The sequence below is a fragment of the Barbus barbus genome, assembly GCF_936440315.1.
Source record: "Barbus barbus genome assembly, chromosome: 5".
Lineage (NCBI taxonomy): Eukaryota > Metazoa > Chordata > Actinopteri > Cypriniformes > Cyprinidae > Barbus > Barbus barbus.
In genome coordinates, this window is record NC_136733.1 from 9485135 (window position 1) to 9497908 (window position 12774).

Sequence of the window (12774 nt, forward strand, 5' to 3'; positions counted from 1 at the left end):
AAGACGTTCGGTTCACGTGTGCCACTTGAACTGAGGCAATACAGTGATCTGTCACAACACAATAAAGAGCCACAAAACGGTATTTATTGTTTGAATTTCTTAAAGATAACATTTTAAAGCTGAGACCTTGTTTCATACCAGAAGTAACCTGCTCTGTCTTGTCTGACGACTTGTTGCCAATTTCCTCTTTGCTCCGCAATGTATTTTTTACTGCGTGAGAACATGGTGTGTATAGTGTGAGAGAGGCATGGCTTGTCGGACATAGTAACTAAGGAGGGCGGGTTTTTGCAAAGGGTCAAATTGAGCATGTTTTAGAGCGAGATCCAATTCATGGACCAAAGGTGTGAATAAACTCTACTGAGATCAGGACATATCAACAATAAATTTCATTTCCAGTAACAGACAGTAGAAAGTTCAGGAATGAATGGCTTTGGTAGTAACAATTCACAACTGACAAATTTCTAGTGACTGGATTTGGCAACTGGAAAAAGGAGACGGAAAAATTAAACGAACATCAGAAACGCAGCATGTACATCTCTGGTTAAAAATTAAAGGCCATCAACAGTAAACACTTAAAAATGAAAAAAATATTACCATTTAAATCAACAGCAAGAGTCAAAGCTATTCTAGTTTGGTAAACGTTGGCAACGTTTACTGTTATTCTTGACTGTGCCGTATTGACAGCTTTTATGCTGAGCTATAAGGTATTGTTTTGATACTTGTAAGACTTTTTTGGTAAAGAAATTTAGCAATTTTTTCAGATGACTCGAGTTAAATGTCACCCATCCTCCCAACCTATTTTACTTTTCTATATTCATGTTAACCTTACCATACAATTCAACTGACATGTGGTAACAGGTGTCATTATTTCATCGCTCTTCTAACACTATTGCAGTCACCTTGAGGTTGTTGTAGTGTTCAAGGCTGCGACAGTGCTCTGATTTTGCTCTCTTCTCATCAGTGTAGAATGTGTTACACAGCTTGCAAAAGAAACCAGTTACTGGGATGACGTAGTTCACACCTGAAATAAGAAATACAGTTTTTTCTTAATTGCTTGGACACTAAAAATCACAATCCATTGGCAGAAGCATTTTAAACACTACAAGCGTTTTCACAGGTTTTCAACATGCTGAACCTTTTAGAAAACATTTTAGAAACTGAAGAAACAGACATTAAAGGCAATACAAATTCAAATTCTTTGGTCATTTTTGTTGTTTATGAAGCACAACATTTTAGGAAGTTACCACAAATTTTTGTGTTAAATGCATGTAAAGCAAAATTGTGAATAGTCAAATAATTATAGCCAATATAGACCCTACTCTGAAGTAGGAGCTAATTTAGTTCCCCGAAACAAGCAAGTGATGGACTTACCCACAGTTTGGTCTGGTTGATAAGGGTTCAGAGGGGTTTTGTCCAGTTCACTATCCTCTTCCGAACCTTTATTTTCACAAACTGGATCCCTACCAACAGCTTCACAATCCGGTAAAGAACTGTGCTTGTTCTGCACACACACATTTTCTCTTATATGATTTTTACCGACAGAGATATCATACATGCCTGACACTTGGCTACCTTTCCTTCAACTCACCCATTTAAAAACGTTTTAGTTCTGCATTTAAGCATGACTCTTTAAATCAAAATGTTTCTATTTAAAGCACAAGAGCAGATTTAGTCAAATGTGTCCAAGATGTTAATGTTCACCTCCTTTGCACCAGTCTTGATTACCTCGTCATTTTCTGTCCTTTCAGTGCTTGGTTTAATTTCTTTTGTTTGCTTTTTTAACTCTCTTTCCTCTGCATTTTCAGGGTATCTCCTATAATAAAAGAGCATAAATCGAAGATGTCACTACAGATAGAAAATAATCATTTCTTTGTTACTTTCCCAATGGTTGTTACATTACATGCACACTCATGCAAAAGCAGCACATCAAAAATGTTCCTGCACTAAGATGGTTTTCCTAGTTTCAAATTTTATATGAAAGTCTGTGTCTGCATTTGGCTCAAGTCATTTTGTAAAATGTAGTTAAGCTAGTCAGTTACAAAGAATGTTTATAAACACCTGAAATCATATTGCTGATAATATATTTACATAGTAGTTTATAATGTTTCCTTATTTCTGATGTCACCTTAAATGGCACTTAAAATGTCAGTGGCATTTATTAAAAAAAAAAAATAAATAGCAAAAGCAAACATATGTATCAAAAAAGCATTCTGTTATTTTCCAAATAAAACAACAAAACTAGTCTAACTAAAGAAAAAATATCTGAATGTGTCAAGTTGAAGGAAAAGCTCAAAACTGAAAATGTACTCACCTCTCTGACCATCCAAGATGTAGATTAGTTTGTTTCTTCATCAGAAGACATTTGGGGAAATTTAGCATTACATGATTTGCTCACCAATGGATCCTCTGCAGTGAATGGGTGCCGTTCAGAATGAGTCTAAACAGCTGATAAATACATCAAAATGATCCACAAGTAATCCACACAACTCTAGACCATCAATTAATGTCTTGTCAGGCAAAAAGCTGCATGTTTTTTTTTAGAAACAAATTCATCATCTAGATGTTATTAACTTTCAATGGTTGCTTCTGACAAAAACAAGTCCTCTAGCGATAATATTGATTCCTCCAGTGAAAAAGTTCTCTCGTCTTAATCAGGAGGGAAATATGCTTATATTAAGCAAATACGTCTGTGGTTTAAATACAACAGGGGGATGGACTTTTTTACTAGAGGAAGCATTTAATTGATGGACTGGAGTTGTTTGGATTACTTGTGGATTATTGTGATGTTTTTATCAGCTGTTTGGACTCCTATTCTGATGGCACCCATTCGCTGCAGAGAATCCATTGGTGAGCAAGTGATGAAATGCTTAATTTCTCCAAATCTGTTTTGTTGAAGAAACATTTACATCTTGGATAGCCTGAGGGTGGGTAAAGTTTCAGCATAATTTCATTTTTGGGTGAACTATTCCTTTAATGACCTGTTCTACAGAAAAGTGAAGTTAGTTCTAAAAACTGCTCCAGCAGGAATTGTTTGCAGATTTCTACTTCAATGAGATTTTTAAGTGTGCCCAAATACTGTCTGGGGCCAACTGTACATTCTTGCTATTGCCTCCGAGTCAACAATGGAAATGTATTTTCTCATTTGTGTATCCACTCTACTTAGCAATGGTTTTAATGAGAACCTGATTTCAACACTGCACTGTAATGAATGATCCACATGTACCTACCAGCGAATCAGAGAATCCCCTTTCCTACACATCGCTATCTTCAGCACCGACCCCCAAAATTTGCAAGGCCTCCGACTGTACTGTGCAAGCATTTTTTCAGCTGCCTTTGTACTTTCCAGTTGCATGTAACACTGAGAAGTAACAAGTAGAGGCACAGGAAAAACAAATAACATGAAAAGGTTATGATGACACTCAAGAAAAAGTCAATATTTGCAAATTTTGCTCTGCTGCTCATCACACATTTTTTGCGGAGCACAAAAAAAAAAGACTTTGCTTACTTAGTATTTTTGTCCAGTTTCTAGTCAAAATATCTAAAAAGTCTTAAATTAAGAGGCATTTACTAGATAAGCAAAATGACGCGGGGGGAGGGGGGGGGGGGGTATTTTACTTTTTGCATCAATTTAAGAATGTTTAGGTAATTTGAAGATTTTTTTTTTTTTTGCAGTACAGATATTGATGAGGAGAAATGTGTGTATACGTACCGTTCCTTGATACCTGTGCAGAGAGTAGCCAGTCAGTTTTCCAAAAGGTTTAGTCAGTTTGAAGAGGGATTTTTCGGTGTATTTCTGTCGTTGGTACCTCTGGTTGGGAAGACAGCTGATGAAAACGGACCTCCCACTAGGGCTCTAAACATGGTGTGAAGGATTGAAACCACCACAATCATTTTAATTTAATTTGGTAATCATTTACATTTGGAATAACAATATTCTCAAGTGTTCACAAAATATCCTTATCTTTCAATTATTTTGGCCATTACATTTTATATGGCAAGTCATTTCAAAACATATTGAATAATTTGTTTTTTCCCTACCGCCCAATATCTATCTATATATTGACACTTTTTTAATTTGTATTTATTTTATACTTTCTATTCATAACTTTTCCTGATGTTGCTCATGGATGTATAGCAGTCTTAACATTCCTCTAAATAATTTTTTCTGTGTTCTTTTGAGAGCACATGAGGGAAATGTTAGTTTTTTTTCTCTTTTTTACTTTAGTGAACCAAGTTGTTAAGGGAAGCAGTGATACAACTACCCTGGCAAACAAAAGTTAGAAATAATTATGATTTTTGAATGTTTTTGAAGTCTGTCATGGCTGCTCACCAGTTTTATTTTATTTGATATAGTAAAAACCATAATATTATGAAATCGTATTGCAATTTAAAGCACAAACACATACCTCTATTGTTTTCATGGTAAGGCACATGGAAACAGACACCGGCCTGCCACATATCGTTGCCTTGTGATTTCTGTAGAACTGCACCATTTCCTGGGCTTTTTCAGCTGTTTCCAGTTCAATCATAGCCTACAAGAACACAAACAAACATACCAGCTAAAGCCAAAACCTGAAAATTGTGTGAGAACTGTGATTAGTAAAATTGAAAGCATATAATGTGGTAGCATGGTTAAAAACATCTGGATAGAGGACAATAACTATCAAGAGAACCAACCACTGCTGTTTTGGTTTTAACTGTTTCAGTTATTGCATGATTAATTGATAGATACAGGGTGGTTTTTATATCAACTTTTTAATAATAGAATTATGTTTCTACTTCAATTTTTTGTTGAAATATGGCTGTTAATTTTTTTTAAATAAGTAAAGAAATATAATAAATATATAATAGAGTATAAACACTACCAGTCAAGATTTTGTTATTTTTTGAAAATATTTTTGAAAGAAGTCTCACCAAGGCTGCATTTTTTTAATGATTTCTGAAGGATTATGTGACATTGAAGACTGTGAGTAATGGCTGCTAAAAATCAGCTTTGCATCGCAGGAATAAATTTACCTTTTAAAATGCATTCAAATATAAATTATTTAACTGAAATTTTAATAATACAAATGACCTATTGTACTTTTGCTCAAAAAAACGCAGCCCTGACATGCAGCCTTTTTATATATCAGAAAACAAGCCCCCCCCCCAAAAAAAACAATTATTTGGTTATTTCATGCATCACTAATTTTTACCTCTTGTTTGAATGTGGATAAAGAATGCTTCACCATACTGCCAAACGGTGCAGACAGACTATAAAGATCCTTCATCAAGTCAGGAGTCTTCTTTACAGGCCACACCACCACTACTTTTCTATCCTGTGATTGTGCAATGAAAAATACACATTGCTATTGCTCATACTGTTGAACTGGAAAGATATATATGTTTATTTACAGACATCCAACATCTGATGTAAATGAGAGATGTGATGCTTACCTTTGGCACAGAAGAATCTGGAAAAAGGGAAAAGGTCTTACTGTCATAGACTTAAAGTACATCATAGGAGAAATGTACATGATTTGTACATGATTAAATTCGGCATGAAATGTAAGTTCACTGTTTTCTAAATGCACGTTACTGAACAATTCATAAATGCATACGTTTCTTTTTTTTTGTTGTTCATATTTAATCAAAATGAATCACCTCCTGCATTGTTGTCCAGCTCATCTAATGTAACGAAATCTTCTATGTTCTCTGGAAATTCTGCATCATCCATATCACCCTAAAGAAGTAAGACATAAAAACATTGCTTTTAGTCAGATGCCATCAACATGTTAATGTTGTTTCTGCATATTTTTCAAAAAGCCATATGCCATATGTGGAAGTACCAAGTGTGGAAGATGTGAGGTGTCAGTTTAACAGATGTAAGCTGGGCAAGGCCCTGGGTCCCGACGGCATCTCAGCACAGGTGCTGAAGAACTGTGCTCAAGAGCTCTCACCTATTTTTCACTTACTCTTCAGTGAGGCCAATTCACTGCCACCATACCTTCCATCTGGAAAATGTCCATCATAATCCCTGTCCCTAAGAAGCCACGGCCCACGGAGCTCAACCACTACCGACCTGTTGCACTTACATCTATAATTGTGAAATGCCTGGAGAAGCTATTGCTGAAAACTATCTTGCCAGCTGTCTACTTACAACTGGATCCCCTCCAATTTGCCTATAAGGCTAAAAGGGGCACAGAGGACGCTGTAGCCTGTCTGCTGCCTGCATCTCCTCCTTCAGCACTTGGATTCTCCTGGCAACTTTGCTCGGATACTTTTTGTGGACATCAGCGCTGCTTTTAATTCCATCCAAAGCCATCTGATGATTCAGAAGCTGTATCACCTCAACATCACCACTCGGCTGATCCATCTTATATACAATTTCCTCAGCAACAGGCAGCAAGTAGTATGGTTGTGTTCAACTACATCTTCTGCTCTTACTTATCAACACTGGAGCACCACAGGGCTGTGTGTTAAGTCCTCTCTTGAGCCCCTTTCACGCAGAGATTCCGGAAAATACACAGGTAATGTGTTCCGGCAATTGTTCCCGGGTCGTTAGATTTGCTGCATTCACACTGCCACTGATTTTCCGGAATCTGTGCGTGCTTTCACACACAACCCGTTAATGTTCCGGAATGACACGTGACGTCATCATGTGACGTATATAATATACTAAACTGGCGATACTAAACCTGTTAAAAGAGTTGCATGATAACACGCGTCATCAGCCTTTATGGCATTGATCCGGCTTTTGTTCACACAGCGCTCGTTCCGGGACTGAACCCGGCAATGTTACTAGGTCCCCAACCCGGGATTGATCCCAGAATCAATCCCGGGTCGTGGTTGCGTTCACACAGAAGGCACTCTGGCAATTTTCCGGGACCAACGTGCAGTGTGAAAGGGGCTTTGTATACACTTTACACAAACAACAACATTAGCCCATCACCCAGCATAAAATACTTAAAATATTCAGACGACACAGCCACTCTTGCCCTGCTTAAAGATAATAACTCCGTTATGGACTATCACACCACTGTCATGCACTTTTCTCAGTGGTGTGAGGGTAACTACTTGAATCTTAATGTCAGCAAGACAAAAGAGCTGATAGTCAGTTACTCTTCACCCCAGCACCCTATTGTTATTCATAATCAAACAGTTGAAATAGTGGACAGTTTCAAATACCTCGGCGTAACATTGGACAACACATTTACCTTTGATCAACACATTATGGACATCCAGAAAAGAAGTCACCAAAGACTGTCAGTTATTCATAAACTTAAAAGGACTTAATGTTGCTCCTCGATTATCATTGCTACTTTATCAAAGCATTATTCTGCCAATTCTATTGTATTGTTCTATTTGTTTTTACAATATGCTTTCTGTTAAATATTACAGAAATATTGTCCAATATTGCTGCAAAAGTTATTGGTCTTTCAACACCCAACCTCACAGAACTCAATAAAAGGGCTATTACACGCATTGCAATTTCAATAGAACAGGACTCCACACACCCACTTAATGAGTATTTAGTCCCACTGCCCTCAGGGCGCAAGTATAGGGCTATGAGGTGTAGGAGGGAAGAAGCCTGATTCCTTCAGCCATAACATATCTCAACAACAGACATTGCTGAAGTTATCTTAACTGTTTTGTTTTGGGTATATATAATATAATTGTATTATGTTTGTTATGCTGTGTGTCAAATAAGTGCAGTGCTGTGGAAAAGAATTTCCCTCTTGGGGGACAATAAAGTTAATCAATCAATCAATCAATCAATCAACCATAACACTAGAAAATATGGTGAAAGAATTTTATTTATTTTTTTGTCCCTTTCAAGCTTGATACACTGTAGGTAAATCTGACTGAATCCATATTACTGAAATTTACAGTAAGTGGTTGTTTGGGTTCGATTCTGCATTCAGAATTATTGACAGTTGCGAAACTAGTGAAGTTCATTCACATGGGTCAATAATTCAGTATATCATTCTTAAGGGTAAATAATGCAAAATCTTAAATGTAATTTTTTTTATATATACTTTGTTTAGACTGACCTTTTTCACTCCATTAGTACAAGTGGTTTCGGACTTTGTACTGACTCCTATTGGCCTGGATGGATTTGTTTATTTGTATATTTTACTGCTGCTGCTGTTTGTTATGTTGCTTTATGTCTATGGCTTTTGGTTAAGGCAACTGAATCATATAAGGATCTAATTTGAGTTAATAGTAACCTGGATTTGTGCAACTTTAAGAGAGAAAACAAGCATTTTATTATGTTGCTCAAGTTTGAGGTCAGTAAGATTTTTGAAAGAATTCTCTTCTGTTCACCAAGGCTGCATTCATTTGATCAAACATCTAATATAAACAGTAATAATGTGAAACGTTATATTAGAATAAATGTATTCTGGTTTAACATTTTAAAATGTAATTTATTCATGTGATGCTAAGCTGAATTATCAGCATCATTACTCCAGTCCTCAGTGTCACATGATCCTTCATTCTAAATATGCTGCTTTGGTGAGCAAACAATGTTTCTTACCACTGAAATAGAAATCTTTTGTAACATTATGTTGTTTGATGAATTTAATGCATCCTTGCTGAATTAAAGTATTAATTTTTAAAAAAAAAAATATCTTAATGACCACAAACTTTTAAACAGTGATATTTGCTGCATTTTTAAAAATTTTATTATTTATTTACTTATTTTTTACTTTGCAGTTAAACAAAATCCAGCACTTCATTTGAGAACGATAACTGCTAATGGACAGTCTCTCTCACATCTAAAACATTTTGTGGCACCTACACAACTGGTTGCAACAACAAACAGTGCACCATGAGCAACAGTGTTTACACTCCCCAGGTGTTTAAATCTATCTACGAATGGCTAACTAACTGTTTCTGCAAATTGCACTGGGATAATAGCATTTTAAAATGACACACTTCAGCTTCTATCAACTCACCTCTTCCTCTTGATTCTGCTCTGAATCTCTCTCTCTGTTCTCCTCCTCAGCAATGGTAGGTTTCTCCTCTTCCATCTTTTCCTCCTCTTCCTTTTTTTCTTTCTCCTCAGTTTTAACCACAATGCCTTCTGACCCCTCATCAAGCAGCCCAGGTTCATCCTCCAACTGAATTCCCTCCTCATCATTGAGAACCTTGTCTTTACTTTCCATCAGCTCTTCTTTCTCTGTGGCTTCCTGGTTTGAGCTGGTGCTTTTGTCCTTGTTGCTAGATGTAGACTCTACTCTTTGCCTGCTGTACTTGCTTGAGGAAAAAAAAAAAAAAAAAAAAAATCACTTATTTACTAATTTTCCCAAAAATACAACACTTATAAATTATATGAATCATGAATAAATTAAAACTAAAATTAAAATCTTGTTTACAATCGTTGCCATATAGAAATAAGATTGCGTGGATGTTTGAATTGAGATTGCAATCTTTTAACAATTAATTTTGCAGCTCTAAATTTTTGTGAATTTTTGGAGACTTTTGACAGTTTTTTCATAATTGTTTCAGAATTCTCAGACTTCACGAATCGCAAATGACTACGGTTTAACACTTTCATAATGACCACACAAATTACATAAATTGAGAAGTTAGAATTGACATTTATATGCCTTTATGCAAAACACTGGTTAAATTAGGCAAGGGAAGGCAATTTATTTCTAAAACACGATTAAAACAACAAGTTGACCAATGTGCTGTACAGATTCTAAAAACATAGATAAGCAGACAATATATGCACATCACTTACACAGCACAGAGCATCAGACCATTCAAAATAAAAATAAAAAAACAGTTAGTTTCCAACAACATGTCACTGAACAGCATTTTGCAAAAAAAAGCCTGGGAGAAAAAATTAGTCTTTAAAAGGGACTTAAATGACACCAAGGTGGAGGCAGTTCTTATGTACAAAGGCAAATTGTTCCAAAGCCTAGGGGCCAATACTGCAGAAGCACGGCACCCCCACAGTTTACGTCTGGTCAGAGGACCTAAGAGATCTTGATGGAGAGTATGGTTGCAACAAATCCGAAATATAAGATGGAGCAAGGCCGTTTAATGATTTAAAAACAAACAGCAAGATCTTAAAATCAATTCTATAACGGACCGGCAACCAATGTAAAGATGGCAAAATGGGAGTGATATGGTCCCGTTTCCAAGAACCTGTTAACAACCTTGCAGCGGCATTCTGGACAATCTGTAGTTGTGACAGGCCGGACTGACTAATCCCTACATACAGGGAATTACAGTAGTCCAGTCGAGAAGACACAAAAGTATGCATCACTCTTTCAAAATCACTAAAGGATAAAAACAGCTTAATCTTTGCAAGTGTTCTTAGTTGAAAAAAGCCAGATCGAACAACACTATTGATCTGTTTGTCAAATTTCAAGGCATCATCAAAAATTACACCACAATTTTTTACCATTGATTTACCATAGATAGATAAAGGGCCTAAATCAATATTAATAGACCCAGATGCATTGGAGGGTGCAAAAACAACAGTCTCAGTTTTACTTTCATTTAGGAAAGTAAAACCATGCCAACCATGTTTTCAAGTCCTTAAAGCATGCAAGAAGAGGTTCTAAAAAGTTGCCTTCCTTCTTTACAGGTACATAAATCTGTGTATCATCAGCGTAGCAATGAAACGATACGCCATGTTTACTAAAAATAGATCAAATTGGCAGCACAATGAAAACAAAATGAGTCCCAAAATGGATCCTTGCAGGATCCCGTATGTATGTATGAAAATTGATGATGGAAATTTCCCCAGGGTAATTGAAAAGCTCCTATTAAACCAGTTTAAAACAGTACCACGAATCCCTACCACCCATTTAAGTCGAGCAATAAGAATTTCATGGTCTATGATGACAAAAGCTGCACTGAGGTCAATTAACATCAAAATTGCAGTATCACCAGAGTCTACTGCTAGCAGAATATCACTGAGAACTTTCAAAAGTGCAGACTCTGTACTATGATGCTCCCTAAACCCTGACTGGAAAACTTCAAATAAAGAATTCTTATCAAAAAAAGACTGCAATTTAATAAGGACAGCTTTCTCCAACACCTTTGACAGAAAAGGCAGTTTTGAAATAGGCCTGTAATTTGCGTAATCCGTTGGATTCAATTTAGTATTTTTAATTAAAGGTTGTACTAAAGCATGCTTGAAAGATGCAGGAACAATCCCTGATGCAAGACAGCTATTTATTATTGATAAAATGCTAGGCCCAACTGCATCAAAAGTTTGTTTGATCAGTCTTGATGGAACAACATCAAGAGGGGAATCCGATGGCTTCAGTTGATCAACCATTTTAGCCAAGGTAGAAAGTTGAAGAAGTTCAAACCGATGAAACACAGCAGGGCAACAAGAAGGAGCAGAGGGATCACCAGCTACAGGATCTTTGACATAAAAAAACCCTCAAAATTCTCACAAGCCTCCACTGAAATCTCAGGTCCAATGCTATTTGATGGATTAATAACAGAATTTATAGTATTAAACAATACTCTGGGTCTATGACAGTTATTTTCAATAATAGCAGAGAAGTACTTTGCCTTCGCTGCCTTAACTGCTTTTTGGTAGGAATGCAAAGAGTCCCTCAAAATTTCAGAAGACGCATGGAGCCTGTCCTTCCGCCATTTACGCTCTGCTCTTCTGCAAGTTTGTCTAAGAGCTTGTGTAGTATCATTAAACCAGGGCTCTACCTTAGCTTTTACATGTTTCACCTTCAAAGGTGCAATAGAGTCTAAAATAGTTGAACAACCAGAGTTAAAAGAACTCCGTACAGGCTCAGGATCTAGATATAATGGAGGATTTTCAACGGTAGAAATATTATGATTTTTCAAAAATGCCCTTGGAAACTCACTAATAACACTAGAGTTCAACATACCACACAAACGCGTCAGTGGGCAAGACCTATCAGACTGACATGGGAGAGAGACACCAAAAATAACTGGATTGTGATCAGAAAAAGTTGCATCATAAGCATTCACATAGCCCAAATAAATACCATAAGATAAAACTTAATCCAATGTATGTCCATATTCATGTGTAGGAACCTTTACAGATTGTTTAAGATTAAAAGAGTCAATAAGATTCAAAAAGTCTTTCACCAGGGGGTCAGCTGGACAGCACACGTGAATATTAAAACACAATTAAAAACGTATCAAATTTCAAGAAAATGTCCCCTAAGAGTTCAGAAAAGCCATGAACAAAGTCTTTATTGAATTTCAGTGGCTGATAAACCAGCACAATTAGGAAGTATTTTCAATTGTTTTTGATCTGAACTAAACCAACACTGAACTGATTTGAGCTAAGTGACACTGTTGTCTTGAGCTGCTTTACAGCAGAATCTAAACTGACTGTCTAAACTAAAGCAGTACTTTAAATTTAGCACCATTACACTTTCACAGACTTTTTGCTCCACAACTAGGCATGTGCCGGTTTTCAGTAATGTGATACAGTGGGTACGGAAAGTATTCAGACCCCCTTACATTTTTCACTCTTTGTTATATTGCAGCCATTTGCTAAAATCATTTAAGTTCATTTTTTTTTCCTCAATGTAAACACAGCACCCCATATTGACAGAAAAACACAGAATTTTTGCAGATTTATTAAAAAAGAAAAACTGAAATATCACATGGTCCTAAGTATTCAGACCCTTTGCTGTGACACTCATATATTTAACTCAGGTGCTGTCCATTTCTTCTGATCATCCTTGAGATGGTTCTACACCTTCATTTGAGTCCAGCTGTGTTTGATTATACTGACTGGACTTGATTAGGAAAGCCACACACCCATAT

General features: G+C 36.4%; 1 protein-coding gene across 3 annotated transcripts in view; it reads right to left on the reverse strand.

Annotated features, from left to right (window-relative positions):
• LOC306869600 (uncharacterized protein) overlaps window positions 1-12774 on the reverse strand; it is a 30746-nt gene that overhangs the window by 3492 nt on the left and 14480 nt on the right. For 2 of the 3 annotated variants that reach the window (XM_079416393.1, XM_079416394.1), the window contains exons 9-18: window positions 8940-9240; window positions 5644-5722; window positions 5437-5453; window positions 5196-5318; window positions 4407-4532; window positions 3710-3853; window positions 3228-3358; window positions 1702-1813; window positions 1372-1501; window positions 900-1021 (exon numbers count right to left, since the gene is read on the reverse strand). In XM_079416393.1, the coding sequence (XP_079272519.1) occupies window positions 900-1021; window positions 1372-1501; window positions 1702-1813; window positions 3228-3358; window positions 3710-3853; window positions 4407-4532; window positions 5196-5318; window positions 5437-5453; window positions 5644-5722; window positions 8940-9240 (1285 nt within the window). The remainder of the gene's footprint in view (window positions 1-899; window positions 1022-1371; window positions 1502-1701; window positions 1814-3227; window positions 3359-3709; window positions 3854-4406; window positions 4533-5195; window positions 5319-5436; window positions 5454-5643; window positions 5723-8939; window positions 9241-12774) is intronic. The other variant, XM_079416395.1, reaches the window with a different exon arrangement.